A 17,483-nucleotide genomic window follows, 5' to 3' on the forward strand; every position below is an offset into this window, starting at 1 on the left:
ACACTGCCATCGCCGCGTTCGAAAGAGCTAGCAATAGCACGCACACATACACAGACACTCAGCCAAAGTCCAGTTTGAGGTCCAGTCGCAGTCAGCAGCCATACAACATTTTTCAAGGCGATGCAGACGCGCCAAAAAAAAAAGGGGGCCACCATGCAAAATCACAAAAACAACAGCAGCAACAACAACAACAGCAACAACAGCAGCAAGAGAAGCAGCGCCAAAATACGACGAACGCACCAGGCGCTGGGCAAGACGAAGCGACGTCAACGTTGACGTCCGCAAAGCTTCACATACTAAGCGACGCCATTGAAGTTGCGGTCGACGGCGACGACGACGCACAACGGCAAAAACATTCAAAAGTACAAGGGCAACTACAACTACAACTACAACAACAAGAACAGCAGCGAGACAGAAAATATAAAAATGGGCGAAAAAAAAAAATTTATACATAAAAGTGGTGGCAAGCCGACACGAGAGCAGGAGCCAACACGAAACTCCAAGAACATGTGCAGAAACAACGGCGACGACGATGACGACGAAAGAGATACAAACAAACACAAGCTGTGTAGCTGTGTGTAGTTGCCACCCGCTTTTCCCCGCTTGCTCCAAGAGGCGGGTGGGTTGGTGGTTCGCCCTCACACAGATGGCCGGCAAACTTTTGCAGCGAAAATAAAAATGGAGCGCACGTTTGTGACAAAAACAAAAAGCAAAAGCAAAACTTGCAGCATGAATGGGAAGTTGTCGCCGTCGCCGTCGCCGTCATCGTCGTCGTCGTCGTCGGCTGCCCGCCGTCTGAAGGCAGCGCGCGCTCTGCTGACTGTGTGTGAGGGTGGGCAGCCGTTTGAGCGTTGCGTCAGCTTGAGTTTGAGTGTTTTTTTTTTGTGCCTCTGTTGCTGGCCAACGACTCAAGCCGGCTTCGCGTGTGCATTGAGTGAGCGCTAATATGCTGAGTATGGCAGAAGCGCAAAGAGCACATTAATGCCAGCCACCAGTGTAAGCAAAAGGTTGGTGACTTGGCTAAGCAAAAATGGTTGCTGCTCAAAATAAGTTAATGCGTTAAGTGGATAATTCGTTAAATAAACTTCGTTAAAAATGTCTTATTTTTGGGCGAATATTTAAAGTTATTTAAAAAGATTTTACAGATTACAGTTTATAATAGACAAAAAAAAACACAAAGCCTGCCCAAACACGCAGTTATTAAACCGTAACTGCGTTGATAACATTAAAGCAATAACTGTTTTTGCAATGCTTGAACTAAAGAGCTGCATAAATAATCAATATTAATTAAAAGCTGCTCACATTCTTTATCAAAAGCAACCAACAACAACAGCAACAACAACAACAACGAGAACAACTACTGCAATCAACGGTTAATGAAGCGCACAAATGACAATTACAATGCCGTTCGTCAAATGCAAAATAGCGCAACATCAATGAAGGCAGCAATTGGAGTGCGGGGAGAGAGACACACACAGAGAGAGAGAGAGAGAGAGAGAGAGTGACGGCAGGCGCAACAGGAGAGCTGACAAACCTGCATAGATAACGACCCTGGCAATAATTGTGGGTGTATATGCATGTCACTGTGTGCGTGTGAGAGTGTGTGCGTGTGCATGCTTGTATTTTTGTATGTTTGTATGTATGTTGCTGGCGATCAATTTAAAAAAGATAAACACGCACACACACACACACGAATGCTGCTGCTGCTGCTGTTGTTATTGTTGTTGTTGTTGTCAATGAAATTGTCCGACCGAGGCAGCGAAAGGTGCGGAATGTCTGTGTAAATGGCTTACATAAATAGTTACCGTTTACATACATATGTACTGATGTGTGTGTGTGTGTGTATAAATAGACATCTATTGAGATATGAATAGGCAAGAATTGATAAAGATAATATAAAAAGGCCGCCGCAGCTGCAACAGTGTGCCAAAGGTGCGGAGCACATGCGGTTGTACTTTCCACAGACTTTTCACTTGGCCAAGCAGCCACAACAAATATAAATATAAATAAAAACCTATACACAAGGCGATAACTTTGAATGCACTGAGAGAAATAGTCAAGCGATAATTAAATACCTTGTTAAATTTCTTAAATGTATGCGAGTATTGCAAATACACTGAAAGAAATTGTAGCCCAGTCAACGTAAAATCATCAGAAACAATACGCAAGACTAATATATTTATCTATTTATCTATCTAATATCTATTTATATTTGTACATTCGAAGAAACAGTAAACCAGCCCAAGATAAATATTTGTCTTTGATGTAATTCCATTTGCACTGAGACAAATAATTAACTACACTAATAAAAATGTTTAGGCAATAACTCATTTTAGATCCCAATATATTTCCCTATTTTATACCAAAAAGTTCCCTCTATTTAGCGATGTGCCGTTCCAGCAGCATTCAAATATCATTTGCTAAGCTCTTTACAGGGTATTTCATGGTCAAGCAGCGTATGTAATTAGCTGCTAAACCAATTTCCATATTGATTTTCAATTAAAATCAAAATACGTTTCGAACTGAAGGCATTAACGAGCTCCTCGAGTTCTGTTTTTCTGAGTCCACAAATGGACTACGAAGGTTGTGCATTAAAAATGCGTAATTGCAACCTTTTTGTTAAAAACTTGGGCCAATTATTTAATTAATTATTCAAGAGGCAGTCGGACAGTCGCACTCACCTGTAGGTCCGATTCGGTTACGTCGATTTCGCCGCGATAAACAAAATCGATAATTGTTTTCAGATCTGTGAATATGATGTCGGCGGGTAGTATAATCGTTGGATGCTTGCACGGGTTCTCGAGCAGCAGCTTTTGAAAATACGTCGAGCAGGCGGATAAAACAACCTGTTGCCAAAAAAAAAGATGAGAACAAATTCAATTATTGAAAAGCAAATCAAACATTTAATGGAAATGCATACGTTAAAATTGTCTATCGATAGCTGCACATATCGATATACAGATATATTAACAAGTGCACGTTACCCACCTTGTGTGCCTTGAGCGAGCCATGCTCACAGGACAAGGTCACATCGACAAAGGAGAGATCCTCGCGCAGCTGCTGAAACACTGACGTCATCGTGTTCTGATAGTTATTCCAGCGTAGACTAAAGTATTGATGTCCCCGCACGGCAGCCATTTTGTATGTGAGAGAGTCTTTCGCTGTGCCTTGCAATTGCAGTTATTATGATTGGCGTTCTTATTATTGTTGCCCCCCTCTCTCTCCCTTACACTCTCTCTCTCTCTCTCACACTCTCTCGCTCTTTTACGCGTTCACTTTCGCTGCGGTGCTCAACACGCACAGCGCCAAAAGCTCAGTGCTACGACGACGACGACGACGACGACGGCGGCGACGACGTCCTGCTGCTGGCAGCGCTGCAAAGATGCAAATGCGATTAGTTGAAAATTGAAAGTAAATGTTGTAGCTTAAAACAACATAATATATATATATATATGTTTGCGCCTGCGCACGCACCACATTCCAGTTAATGCGTACGGTTTTCGCTTGCCCAGCGCCCATAATAAATACGCATTTATTAATTAATCACACAGCAAATTGATCGATAGACACAACAACAATAACAACACAACTAACAAATGTGGCGGCCCGTTGCAACCGTTTTTTTTATTTCTGCTTCTATACCAAACGCAACGCCAGTTGCGACTGAGCCAGCTTTTTGAGGCAGAGTCTCGGATGCAAACGGCCGCCTGCTGGGGCAAGAGATGTAAAAGGAGTCCATTGTGCGGCGCATTACAAGTGGCGAGCACAGAGGAGCGCAAACTATGCCTGCCTCCCAAAAAATGAAAACAGGTAGTCGTTAAGTGTGACCAGAGCCCGACTTGGTCATACCCTGTAAATAACAGTTAGATGTGCTTGTAAGAAACTGCAGGCAACGCGCGGCAAAGCTAACAAAATCAGTGTTGCAAAACACAAAGAACATTTATGCTCAAGCTTAAAAAAGATATTTGGTATTATTAAAGATAGTTACTAGTGAAATTCTATAAGTATTTCTTTTTTTTTAATGTATTTATATGTTCCATATTAGAGGAACCTTAAGATATGTTATATTTTTTAAGGATATTTTTGTTTGTTTACATTTAGTATTCTATACCCTACATTCCAGATAGACATTTGTAAATTCAAATTAAATAACAGGGTATTGTTGCTTACAATCTACAAGCGAGTATTTGAGGGTATTCGACTAGAGAACGATTTAGAATAATATTCATATTTATTTAAAGGATATTTTTGCTATTTAACTAGAAACGTTATGATAAGACCTGCAATCCAGTTAGCGTTTTCTCAAATCACAGGGTATTATTTCTTACAGACTATACGAAATTTTAAATTTCACATTGACCATTGTCAATTCAAATGAAATCAAAGGGTATTTTTGCATTCAATCTATTTTTTCATCTACAGAGAGAGAGAGAGAGAGAGAGAGGATGCCTTGATCCCATCCAATTTAATGCTTAACCCTTGGCAACACCTCGCCTTAGTCGATTTTTGCAATAAAACTTTTTGCATGTGGCCCATTGTCGCGTTGCGTTGTTGGGCTCTGTCCGTGGCTTCAATTCAGAAAAGTTTTTAGTTTTGCGCATGAAAATGTAAAATGCTGCCTTCTGCCTTCTGCCCGGGCCAAAGAAAGAAAACCGAAACCAGTTTCAGTTCAGTTCGAGCTGAAGTTTACACTCTTTACATTTTTATTTTTTTTTTATTTTTCGTAGTTCTTTTTACGGATTTCAATGGCACGTACAACATCATCATGTTGTTGCTAGCTGGGCCATTGGTATTGTCAAAAAAAAAATTAAAAAAAAAAAGAGAAATAGGAATGCTGAAAAGGATGCTGCTGCTGCTGCTGCTGCTGGCTGTAAGGACCGAAGCTGCGCTAACCAATGCAGTTAATAGAATTTAGGCGACGTGCAACTCGTTGCCAAAGGGGCAGAGGTAGGAATGTGAAGCGACTCCAGACATAGGCACAGACACAACAACAACAACAACAACAACAACAACGAGAACAACATACAAAAGCAACATTGACTTGCAGCTTTAACGACCGCAGCGAATGTTACATTTTAAGCCCATCGAGGATGGTACGCTGTTCACGACAGCTGGCAAAAGCAAATACAAAAAAGCAAGCGCATTTAACTCGAAATAGATTTGATTTAAGACTCTTTGCTTTTTGCATAATTAAGCTGCTGAATTTTGCTTGAGCAAAATATGATCAGCGTACGCGCCTTTAAGCTTGATATCATGAGCTGCATTGTTTTTGTTGTTGTGCTTTTCGTTCAAAGCAATCGAATGCAGTTTGCGAAGCAGCCCAAAGAAGAAGCACATGCATATATGAAAGAAAAATGAAAAAGAAAAACGGTAACGAAATCAAAACAATAAAGCGCGCACCAAAATGGAATGCCGAAAAACCAAGAGGAAAGAAATAATACAGTGCTGCCACCCCACTTGCACGCTCCACAAAACGTGTTGGATTTGGTGGGGGCAGAGAGCACAACAGAGAGAGAGGAAGAGCGAGAGAGAGAGAGAGTAAGACGAAGCGGAGAGAGCTTATAATCAGTTGTGCATTTTATGCGGCCTGTTTGTTGTTTTGATGCCGTTTCTGCTTCTTCTCCATTTACGCGACCAATCCACGTTTTTTTTTTTCTCTCTTTTTTATTCTTTTCGCTATTGTTTGTTGGTCCCCTGTTGCTCGTTGTGTTCGTCTCACACACACACACACACACACACACATGCACACTCGCGATAGAAGTCAAGTTGCCGCCTTTTGGAGCCGCTGCTCGCTTCGTCGTTTTGCTTTGCTTGTTTGTTTGCCAAATGGATTTTTTTTTCGTTTCGTTTCGTTTGCTCTTGAATTTTGGTGAACAGTGTGATTTGTGTGTGTATTCAATTGGGCATATAATGTTATCTAACATTAAGTTTGTTGCATTTAAATTAAAGCTGCTTAAGTTCTTATTGTCTGTTGGCTGCTTATTTGTTTTATCTATGCTTTCAATTCGCAATTCAAATATTAATGGACATGACTGTCCGTGCGCGCTGCACAGTGGCACACGCTATTGGAAATCAAATCAATTACGCAGTCACATTATAATTAAAAGTCAATAAGTTCAATTGCCTTCATACTTCGCAAATAAGTTACAAATATGTCCAACTATAAGTAGTTGTTATGTTCAACTAACTAATTATGCCACATTTTAGATGTTAACAATAACATAACTGTTTTTATTCCACTGTGGCGTGTTAGACTTGGCAGCCGCTTCATTGCGCCTTGACTATGCATGAGCAAGCGAGATAGCTGTTTTGCACGTTGACGCTTGCATAAGTATTGGTGGGCGAGTGTGTGCATGAAGTAGATAAAGAAGAAGCACAAGACAAATGACAGACTAAAACAGCGCTGATGCGGTGGGTGAAGAAGCAAAGAAAATGGATTTTAAACATTTTTGTTTTGATTATTATTGTTCTTGTCGCACAGCAACGAGGGGGCAAAATTTTTTGAAGTAAACTAGAGAGAGAGAGAGACAGGGAGAGGGCGAGTGCGAATGCGAGCGTATTAGAGGCCGAAGTGCAGGTGGCATGGAAATGTGCACGGCATACCCCCTCCCCTCCCCCGCACGCTCACTTCCGCCACATGTAAATAAATGTAATGCTTAATATAGTCGCAATTGAAATCAATTGAAACGTGTGTTAAATTTGTGTGTTTGTGTTTTTTTTTTGTACCGTTGCTATTATTATTTTTAGTTTGTTGCGTTATTGTTGGTTTACCTTTTCGTGTGTTGTTGTTGTTGTTGTTGTTGCTATTTATATTTAAATTTGTCGCTGCAAGCGTAGATCAGCGCTGTCGTTGCCGCAGTCGTTCAATTTGTTGGTTTTTTGCATAATTGGTTGCACACATGGCGCGCACGCAATATGTCGCCTAATTGTAGAATAGTCAGTCAGGTATTTCTTTTGCCGCCTTGGCTGCGCTGCTGCTTTACTGCTTACGTTAACGTTACGTGTTCGCCTGTTACGTAGTGCACGCATAGAGAACGCGATTACAGTAAGCGGTGCGTTAGTTGTTGTTTTTGTTGCGCAGTTTATCGGTTATTTTTATGCACATTTTAGGCACGCACACACAGAGAGAAGCTGACAAGCACACACGCACACAGCTTCTCAAGAGAGAGAGAGAGAGAGAGAGACACACACGCATACATGCACGCTTGCAGAGTTTACCGCCAAGTTTTATTTCGTACTTCTCTTGATTTTATTTTATTTTTTTGCACTGTTAATTTTTGGTTTTATTTTTATTTCCTTTCGTTTATTGGCTGCTGTCCGTCCCGCTACCTTTCCGCTTTACGTTGTTCTTGCCCGCTCACTCACACACACTCACGTACGCACACGATTGTAGCCACACATTCGACTCAATTGGTTTTTCAGCTGCTTTTTCGTAATTTGCAAATAGTTAATTTATTCTATTTAGCTGGCCATCAATGCACAACCGATTGCACTTTGGTCGTTTCATACTTTAAAATTGCATTGCCTTTTGTTTTGCGCACTTTTTTTTTACATTAGCTGACTCGCGTTGGAATTTCGCTGGCAAAACGGAATTTAAAATAATTATTTTTTCCACTCGTCGTTCATCGGAGGTTTGCTCGTGTTCGCCATTTTCGTATTCAATTGGCCTTGCCAGACTGTTTTGCTATGTTTACGATGCCAGAGAAATCCAACAAAATGTGATTTATGTTTAACTATCACAAGCGAAACCTAACAAAAATTACAATAACCTGCTTAAATCAATTTAATATATTGTAATTGCTGTTTAAATTTTAAATATATTACATGTCGCGCTATCAATGCCAACAGCTGGCAACGTTTCGGCTTTCGAGAGTCTACCTGTCTCGCTTGTTCGCATTCTCTTTGCCGTTTTACTTTTGTGCTGTTGCGTTGCACACGAAACAGCTGGAATGAAATGTGCGCGCACAATTTGAATTCGAGAGTAAAAGAGAAAAACGTTGCTCTTAACATATTTTTTATATGGCGGCTATTTGGCAAAGCAACAATCGTGTCTTCCATTAATTTTAAATGTATTAAAAGTATTTGAGCACAAATCGTTTGAGATTTTATTAGATATGTGCTGTGTACACACTGTCAAACAGCATTGCCAGATGTGCGATGAAATACTAGACTCGGCACAAAAGCTAACTGCTATAAAACGAACAATAAGTTTGAACTTGTATATCGATAAGTTGGCGCCTCTTATTCAAATTTAAATTTGTGAACTGAAAAATAACGAAAATTGATTAGAAAGAGACGCAAATAGTTGTGCACTTCACATCAGTTTATAATTTATTGGCAAGTTAACTTGACTTTTGTAGCTCGATTTGCATGAGTTGGCTTAAGGTCATATTATGCTCCCTATGAAGTCATGCCACAATGCTGTCATAGAAAGTCTGGGCCTGGCAAACGCAGCAAGACTTGAATTATCTTTATGTATTTATAATAAGCAAATAAATATTCGTGGCCAAAAGTCGACATTTGCATAATGAAGGCGAAACAATTCAAATGAGTTGCAATTTTCTGTTGCTGAATGCGAAAGTGACTTGCATATGTGTGTGTGTGTATGTGTGTGTGTGTGTGTGTGTAAGCATGACTTGTGGGTGCGGAAGTGGGTGGCGAGACCATAAAAACGCGCTCAACTAACGCTATTTGAAGCTTTCGATGGATGGGCTGTTGGCGCATACAAAGCGACTCATTTGCAGAAAGAGACAAAGAGAGAGAGAGAGTGAGAGAGCAAGCGGGACAGACACACAGAGAGAGAGAGAGCGGGTAAAAGCGTTGCCCACGTGAGCGCAATTTGGAGTATGGGTACTCGCTCTCTCATATGCATTAAGCTAATTGACATTCATGAGCATCAAGGCTGAATACATTAAAATAATTGCATATTCTCACTACTCGCTCTAGCTCTAAACAACAACAACAACAGCAGCAACGACAGCAACAACTGCTTGACTTGCATAATTGTTACATTGATCGTCGCAGTAGATTAATTTCAGCTATTAGTTAACATTAATTGACATTATTCAAGCTTTTCACATGTTGTTGGAAAAATCGATCGAATTTGAAACTTACATTTCAACCGAATGCGCAGGCTCGCGTCGAGCAGAGCTGGAGACAGAGACGAGGGCCGACCTCGCTAGCATTATGCACCTATGCATTTATGTAGTACACACACACACACACACACACACACACACTTATAATTACAGCTAAACATTCGCCCCCCAAACGCCCACATTAAGAGAAGCGTAAACAAAACAAAAGATCCCCCACGCCAGAGCAGCAACAGCCCTCGCAGCGAGCTTCGACGCCGACAGCGCAGCTTTAGCCATGCGTATGCATGTGCGAGTGTGTGTTTGGGATCAAAATTAAAGCACGAAGTATTGTGCACCATAAAACGAAAGCTGTGCATATTGAATGCGCGTGAGCATGACCCAACAAGAGAGCGGGATATATGCGAGTGCATTAGAACACAAGAACGCACACACACACGCACACACAGCGCAGCACAGAAAAGCTTCCCCTAGTTTACAGCTGCTTGAAACAATTAATGCATATTAAGGTCAGCAGCAGCGGCAGTGACTGCGGCAGCGACCGCCCTTTTTGACAAGCTCGGTCGCTAGGTGGCGCCATCGGTTCTAAAACGAGCACACTTGCGGCTGCATACAGACATAAGACCATACATACATACATACACACGTACTTGAACATTAATGCAGCAAACTGTGGCCGCTAGCTGGCGCCAGCAGTCCCAAAACGAGCACAAATCCGGCCTATTAATGGATATACATACATACATTTGCATACATACAAGTGCACATGCATGCACACGTACTTGAAAATGAATGCAGCGCACTCTAACATGATGTGCAATAATGACATACTCTCACATGCTCACAACCTAAACTGAAATTGAAAAGAGAAAAAGTTAACAGCAACAACAAAAAAAAAGTAGACACTTTATTGGGCAGCAATTGACGTCATTGAAACGCTTTTCTATGAAATTGCCTGCTCGCACACATGCTAAACATGCGATATGCACTTGCAATTTGAAGTGTGTGTGTGTGTGTGCGAGTGGGCAGCATGCGTTAATGTATTGGTGCGCGTGTTGTACGGCATGTGTGCATTGCATTATTCTTGTTTAGGCTTTCCATGCGCACTCTCACTCACTCACTCGCTCAACTACTCCCCCCCCCCCCCCCTCATTCGCCCGCTACCCATCCGGTGCTTGGCAAAGAGAGTGCGCCAGGAAGCTTTTGTGCATGCGTGTGTGCCCGTGTGAGTACATAAGAATTTAATGTCATAAATGCATAAAATTGCAGCCATGAAATATTTGTGTTCACATGATAGGATTTATCTATTGTGCGTATGTATATACACATACATGCATATACATAGTCGTATATATATATATATGTATATACTGTGTGCCATATTCATGGACTCTCGCAGCGCTCGTGAAAACCTGCCCTAGAACTGTTGATTTTAGTTTTTTATTTTTATAGCGAAACCTTAATATGCAAAAGTTCTGAGCTGCGGCCAGGTGTTGGCTTTCGAGCAACTGGCACGCCCTCGCCCTTTTTTAACTAGCCATGGAATGTGCTAACAACAACAACAACAACAACAACAACGATATACGCCTACTTACAAAGCTTTTTCGCTAACATGTGATGCGATCTGCTTTACTGTATTGTTGTTGATTTTGCTATTTGATCTTTAGCTTAACGTTTCGAAGCTTTTGATGCTGTTGCTGTTGCTTGTGAAACCCAAACCCTTATGGGATGTAAGCGCGTATGTATGTATGTATGCATGCATGTATCAATGTTGATCTAACGGAAGTGAGAACATACGCAAAACGTAAGATAATAACAGCAATTATTCATTTGTCAAAGTTTTTGTAACAGATAAGTTATATGGTTTGCAGAGTGCAAAGTATATGTATGTATGTTAAATACATACATATGCATGTGTATATGTGTGTGTATGCCTGGTTTTTAGTCTAACTTAGATACTGTGTGCAATTGGAATGAGTCACATTCAGTAATTTACAGTGAAACACTTTTAACTGTGCCTGCAGTTCATTATCATTAGCACATTACATAAACAACTGTGGGGCTTAAAAAAAAAAAAATAAAATAAAAATTGCTGGCAGAGCTTGTTTTCATATTTATGTGTGTGTGCAAATGTATGTGTGCTAGTATTTATGATCATCGAAAAAAGGTTTTGCGTGCAGCTGCTTATCTATTCTAACTTGCGCTTGAGCTTTTGGCGAACATTTGCAGTAAAAAAGGAACTGGAACTGGAAAGCCAATACACTTAACCAAATTATGCACTCGATTGTAATAGATTAATAAATATGCAAATTTTATAAGATTTATTTTCGAATGATAATGGAGACTACTTGATTTGAAGATGGATGTCACTGGGAGTTTCTTATATATATCTACAATTATTTTTCTTATAGAATTTTCTAAATTTGTGCTCTGTAGATTTTTATCTGTAAGACAGCTAATATATAATAATAATATTAGCTAAAAGAAGTTTTATATATATGACCTGTTAAAAACTAATTATTTTTCTGAGTGTTAAACATGCTCAAGCCGAAAGCTTCTTATTGCAATCCAACGGTAAGATGTCTGATTCAGCTTAACCCAGCTTCAGCTTTTATCTACCGCTGACAGCAGCAGGAGCAGCGCAGCAGCAGCGCAGCGGCAGCGCGTTAACCACGAACTCTTGTTGTAGTTCTCATTCTTGTTGTTGTTCTTGTTGTTGTTGTTGTTGTTGTTGCTAGAAGATGTGTCACACATCAAGCTAACCACATCATGAAATCGGATTTAGCTTTAACCGTTGTTCGCCTTGCACATGACATAATGCACGCACATATGTACACATTTGGAGTTTCAGTACAAGCAGTTATTTACATTAATGCAGTTTATTTTGTGCCCTGTTTCTAAAGCTTTTTAACTGTAATTCTTGGCTTGGACCTAATTAAGTAGCGTATGCTAATTTTAGAAAATGCAAAGCCATGCCAACACATAATACCCTCGTCCCTCTCTCACGCACACACACAGACGCACATAAGTTCATGTAGCAACAGAAGAAAAGAAAAAAAACGCACACATACTTCGTGGCGCGCTCACAGCTTGCGCTCTCTCACGACGCTCTCGTCCGTTTTAATGTGGATCTCATGTCTGGCCCAGCGCCTCCCACCCGACGCAATCCGTTTACATTGTACATAAATGCTGGCAGCGACGCCGACGTCGCCGTCGTCGCCAACGCTACCCTAAGCCTAAGCCTTAGCCCAACGCCGCCGACGCCGACGCCCTCTGCTCGATCTGCTGCGTCGACAACGTTTTTAGGGTAGGTTTTCTGGTATTCTGGTTTAGCTCTGCATTGTTGCTGTTGTACAAATACATATGTATGTATCTATGTATGTATGTATGTATGTACTTTGGCCCTGAAGCTTTATTTGCTTCAATCGATGCCGCCCCGCCAGCAGCAACCCCACAATTTAGGGTGGAAACCCGTGTGTCGGATCATGAGCCAAGCCGAACGTTGCGTTTAGGGTTTCACAATTGTTGTTGCGGCTATTACTGTATTATTGTTGCCATTGTTGTTGTTGTTGTTGCTGTTGTTGTTGTTGTTGTTGTTGCTGTGCGCTGACATGACAACGTGAAATTCGCTTTATTGTCTGTCCGCGTATTTCATGTCAAACATTATTCGACGCGCCCTCGGGCCGCGCCCACACACTCCCATTACCATGGGATCGTCAAAGCTCAACATGAAAATAATTTTGTTTCATTTTTTTTTTTTTTAAGGCACTTTTTGTTGTTGTTTTTCACATGCAACTTTCTATGTGGGTATAAATCTTTTTTATATGTAATTAACTTTTTTTTTCTGCCTTTTTTTTTTGTGTGTTTGCAAACTTGATTTTTGTTTAAAAATAAACGCTTACGGTTGCCTGTTTCACAAACCGGCAGCAACAACAACAACAGCAGCAAATTGGCAACCATAATTGAGCTTCTAAAAATTGTGCACAATATTAGCAACTGCGTCGCTGCCGCTGCCGCTGCCGCTGCTCACGCTCCGCCCGCGCCTGAGCGCAGCTTCGAAAGCTACGCTGCGCCGCGCTGCTCTGCTCTGCTCTGCTCGGCGCCGCGCTGCTCTGCTCTGCGCGAAATCAGCCAACATCAATGTTGAAAATTTTGCGCCATGACAAAGAAAATATTCCCTGATAAATAATAATAAAAAAAAGAGCTGTTAAGAAATGACGGCAGATCCGAAAAAAAACTCGTTTTGGGTTTTTTTTTGATATTTTGGCAGCACATTTTTTTTTTCGAACGGGCAAAGTGAAAATTTATGCCGCACCCGCTTACTTAAGACGGGCAACAACAACAACAACAGCGTTGAGTCTTAAGTGACTCGCACTCGCACTCGCTACGTGATTTCGTAGCAAAAGCTACACAAATTCCATTCCATTTCAAAGCCGCCAACAACTACAACAACAACAACAACAACAACAACAGCTAGATTCAATATGTAATTGAGTTTTATTTTATGTTTTCGTTTTTCAACGATTTTCGTTGGCCGTCGCCAACTTCGAAAGCTTTCATGTGTGTGTGTGTGTGTGTTTTCGCATTTCATAGCCCAAGCCCCAAAAATATTTTGTTGTTGTTTTCTACACACTTCAATTCGGTTGGCATGCCAATGTACGTGTGTGTGTGTGTGTGTGTGTGTGTGTGCGTGTTTTAGTTGTGTTTGTTGTTTCCATACGCTTTGATTTCCATTATGATTGCGCTTCTTTTTCACAAATTCTGAGCTTCGTTTTCATTCGAACTCGAAAACACATTTAGCATGGCTGCCGTTCTCTCTACGCGTGTGTGTGTGTGTGTGTGTGAGTGATTGATGGCTCTCGGATTTTTCAAAAGAACGCTCGCAATCGGCTGCCATCAGTCTCGCTCCTCCCCTCTCTCTCGCTCTCTCTCTCTCACACACACACACTCTCTTCGCGCCCTCATCTGCCCCAACAACAACAACAACAAGAACAACATCAGCGAAGACGACGCCGCTGCCCAAATGAGGCTGCCAAAAATATTTTCGTTAATGGAACTTTCTGGTTTTCTTTGGCTTTTGGTCTTGCAAATTTATGTACAATATGTACATACACATACATATGCATATATATATGTGTGTGTGTGTATGTGTGTACATAACTATGTATGCATATATGTATGTATGTATGTGCATATGCATATGTATTTCTTTTGAGGTCAATATGAGAAAAATGTTTAACAAATATTCTGTGCGAAGAGTTTTTGTTAATCAAGTGAAAGGAAGATGCTCAATGGAGCTGGATTAGGGGCATAAGCAACGTGAATTGATGGCAACTGTATCTATGTATGTGATGTATGTGATGTACATAAATATATCTTACAAGTGGAGTATGTAATTGTGTACATATGTAAACGATTCCATGTAGAATTTGATGAGATTTACTCTAAAAGTTGATCTCTTTATTTGAGATGGGGAATATCGATGTCGTATTAATATATCCATGCATATCGATAAGCGATAACGATTACATATTGAACATCAACTTCGCAGCTTTTGTGATGTATGTGATGTATGTGATGTACATAAATATATCTTACAAGTGGAGTATGTAAACGATTCGTTGTAGAATTTAATGAGATTTACTCTAAAAGTTAATATCTTTATTTGAGATGGGGAATATCGATGTCGTATTAATATATCCATGCATATCGATAAGCGATAACGATAACAAAAGCTTAATATCACCCCATCGCATTCAAACAAAGACAAATATGGAGATTTATAGAGCATAAAACGCCCAACTCTAGGGATGCTGCGTCCGCAATAGAATTATATTATAACTGCGTAACCAACTGCACACATTTCCACTTCTGATCCGCCCCATTTTATTGATTGCCTCCAGCCCTAAAGGGCACGTAAAATGAAGCGAAATTTCCTAATGCGCACACAAAACAAGGGCAACTATCCGAAAGGGAGGGTTGGGCGAGGGAGCGACCGAACGTGCGAGCGAGGGGGTGGCCGGGCGTTAAGCGTCAGGCGTCAAGCGTGTGGCAACGTTCATCGGGCGTCTGGCAGCGACGGCAACCAAGCATGATCCCCTCTGTGGCAGCAATCGCATTTCAACCCTCGGTTTTAATGGGGGGGAGGGGTTGCTAAAGCAACGGAAATGTACGGACCAGAGAGCTTTTGCGTTTGACAAGGACACGCACCAAACGAACAACCCTAACGTGGAGCAACAGCAGCCGCCTCAGATCACAAGCAGACGCTGGCGGGTGGTCCTTGGTCCTTGGTAGGGCTGTTCGTGTACGTTAGGGTGCGAGGGTGGCCCTGTCGAGTTTCTGCTGCGTACTTTTGTGTGTTTGGGGTGGAAAGCTGCCACATGGAGATCCGCATGTGGCAACGGGGGTTGTTTAAAAGGCTCCACAAAACAACAGAACAACAGAAGAAAAAAACTTGACAACATGCGCCAGCTGCCGTTGATCAACAGCAAATGGACTTTGCACTGGGCAAAAGAAGAAAAATGGCCAACAACAACAAAGAGAACTTGCATATCAACCCCTAAAACTGCAAGCGTAGGGGAGCCCTGGCTGAAGAAGACGAAGAAGAAGACGAAAAAACAGTGAGCTGCATATATGTATTTGCTGACATGTTGCAAAATTGAGCAGATTAAAATAATATATGTATTTTGATGCATTCTGTTATTTTATGGTACAGTAAAAGCTCTCTTTCTATCAAAGGAGCATTTGCTCGAGAGAGAGAGAGAGCATCTTGTTCGAAAAAGTAAGCAGAGCTTACGAACAGATCCGTTTAAGCAAGAGAGCTTTCATGTAACCCGAGCTTTTTGTGTAAATAGCCAACTTTGAATAACATTTGACAAACATACCCATTTTATTTGGACGATATGCGATATCAACTTCCTTAATTGGATACCGCCAACGGTAGGCAACCCTGTTGTCTGTGTGTGTGTGTGTGTGTGTGTGTGTGCGTGTGAATGACAGCAGGGTCCTGGCGTGGTCGTGGTCGGCTGGTCGGGTATGGTGCATTTGGGTTTTTCCTACCCCCAGAGGGCAAACATAAAAACAAGCACAGAACAGCTGCCGAACGGCAACAACAGATGCTCCCTCCGTTTCGGTTAGTGGCCAACGAGCAACCCCTAAGGCCCCGCTTGCATGGTTCTCTGATCAAGTTGATCGATCTGAGTTCTACCCTTGGCGCAGACGCCCATTTTTAGGCCGGAGCCGCCGCACAACTCCATTAAATTCAATTGACAAAAGGAAATGAACATGAAATGCAAAAAAATAAAGAGAGTGGGAGAGAGAGAGAGAGAGAGAGAGAGAGAGAATTAAAACCCAACAAACACACACACACACACACACACACGAGCGCATACACGAAAAACAGATTAATGTGAAACAAAAAGACGAAGAAGAACAGCCACAACAACAGTGGGAGAGAACGTGTGCACGAGGGGCGCAAAAAAAAAGGAAAATGTTAAGAGGGGAGCCCATCGTTTCACATCTGCTCTTCTCGGCAAATGCATAGAAACGCAGCCATGTGCCGTAGTTGTTGGGCTTTTGCATTTCAAAATTTACATTTGCATGCATGTGCGCTGCAACGGCAGCGACGACGGCGGCAGCGGCAGCGGCAGCGTCAGCGTCAGTGGCAGCGAACGCGCGAATACAGAACAAACAGAGAAAAGATGACTTCAAGGTTAAGCATAGCCGAGAGTAGAGTTGACGTTCCCCTCCCACGCATGCCGTTGGCGTGTGCTCTCCCACTCTATCTTCCTCTCGCTCGCACTTAAAGTTTGGCTGCTTCCTTTTGCTTTTGCTGCTGTCGTTGTTGTTGTTGTTGTTGTTGGTTTTTGCATGTGCGCATGTAAATGAGTTTGCACAATAATAAAAATAAACTTTTTTCTTACATTTTTCCCTCTCGTGCAATTTCTGTTGCTAAAATTAAACGTTAAGGAATTTTTATGGAACAGCTGTGTGCGCCAAAAGAAGAAGCAAGGCACCAAACAACGGCGTAAAAACCCAGCGAAGTTTCAAGAATAAAGCAACAGGCAAAATCACACACACACACACACAAACGAAACATAAAGATGTACACACACATACATATGTACATATGCATGCATGTTTCTGTCTATGTGCATAGCCAACACACACAGCCACGCACCCACGCATCATTGGGCCAGCAGGTGACTCATTTCGAAGTTCGTACAGAAAATCATTGAAAAATTGATCAAGCCGCCGCATTTAACTATGAACAGCTTTATAGATTGGCATTTCTGTGGCGATCCACTCAAAGTAATCGCTGCCGCTGCTGGCGACGGGGCGCGGCATACAATTTTCACTTTGCCTGCCGAATGGGCAAACGAAAAAGTG

The 17,483-nt window shown here is 41.7% G+C and overlaps 1 protein-coding gene across 1 annotated transcript in view; it reads right to left on the minus strand.

Annotated features, from left to right (window-relative positions):
* Nucleotides 1–7,658, minus strand: part of psq (pipsqueak) — a 59,242-nt gene extending 51,584 nt beyond the window's left edge. Inside the window, exons 1-3 of the mRNA XM_032436088.2 lie at nt 6,772–7,658; nt 2,989–3,374; nt 2,682–2,846 (exon numbers count right to left, since the gene is read on the minus strand). Of these exons, the coding sequence (XP_032291979.1) occupies nt 2,682–2,846; nt 2,989–3,138 (315 nt within the window). The 5' untranslated portion in view covers nt 3,139–3,374; nt 6,772–7,658. The remainder of the gene's footprint in view (nt 1–2,681; nt 2,847–2,988; nt 3,375–6,771) is intronic.
* Between the last annotated feature and the right edge of the window lie 9,825 nt (nt 7,659–17,483).

The sequence above is a fragment of the Drosophila virilis genome, chromosome 5 (assembly GCF_030788295.1).
Source record: "Drosophila virilis strain 15010-1051.87 chromosome 5, Dvir_AGI_RSII-ME, whole genome shotgun sequence".
Taxonomy (NCBI): Eukaryota; Metazoa; Arthropoda; class Insecta; order Diptera; family Drosophilidae; genus Drosophila; species Drosophila virilis.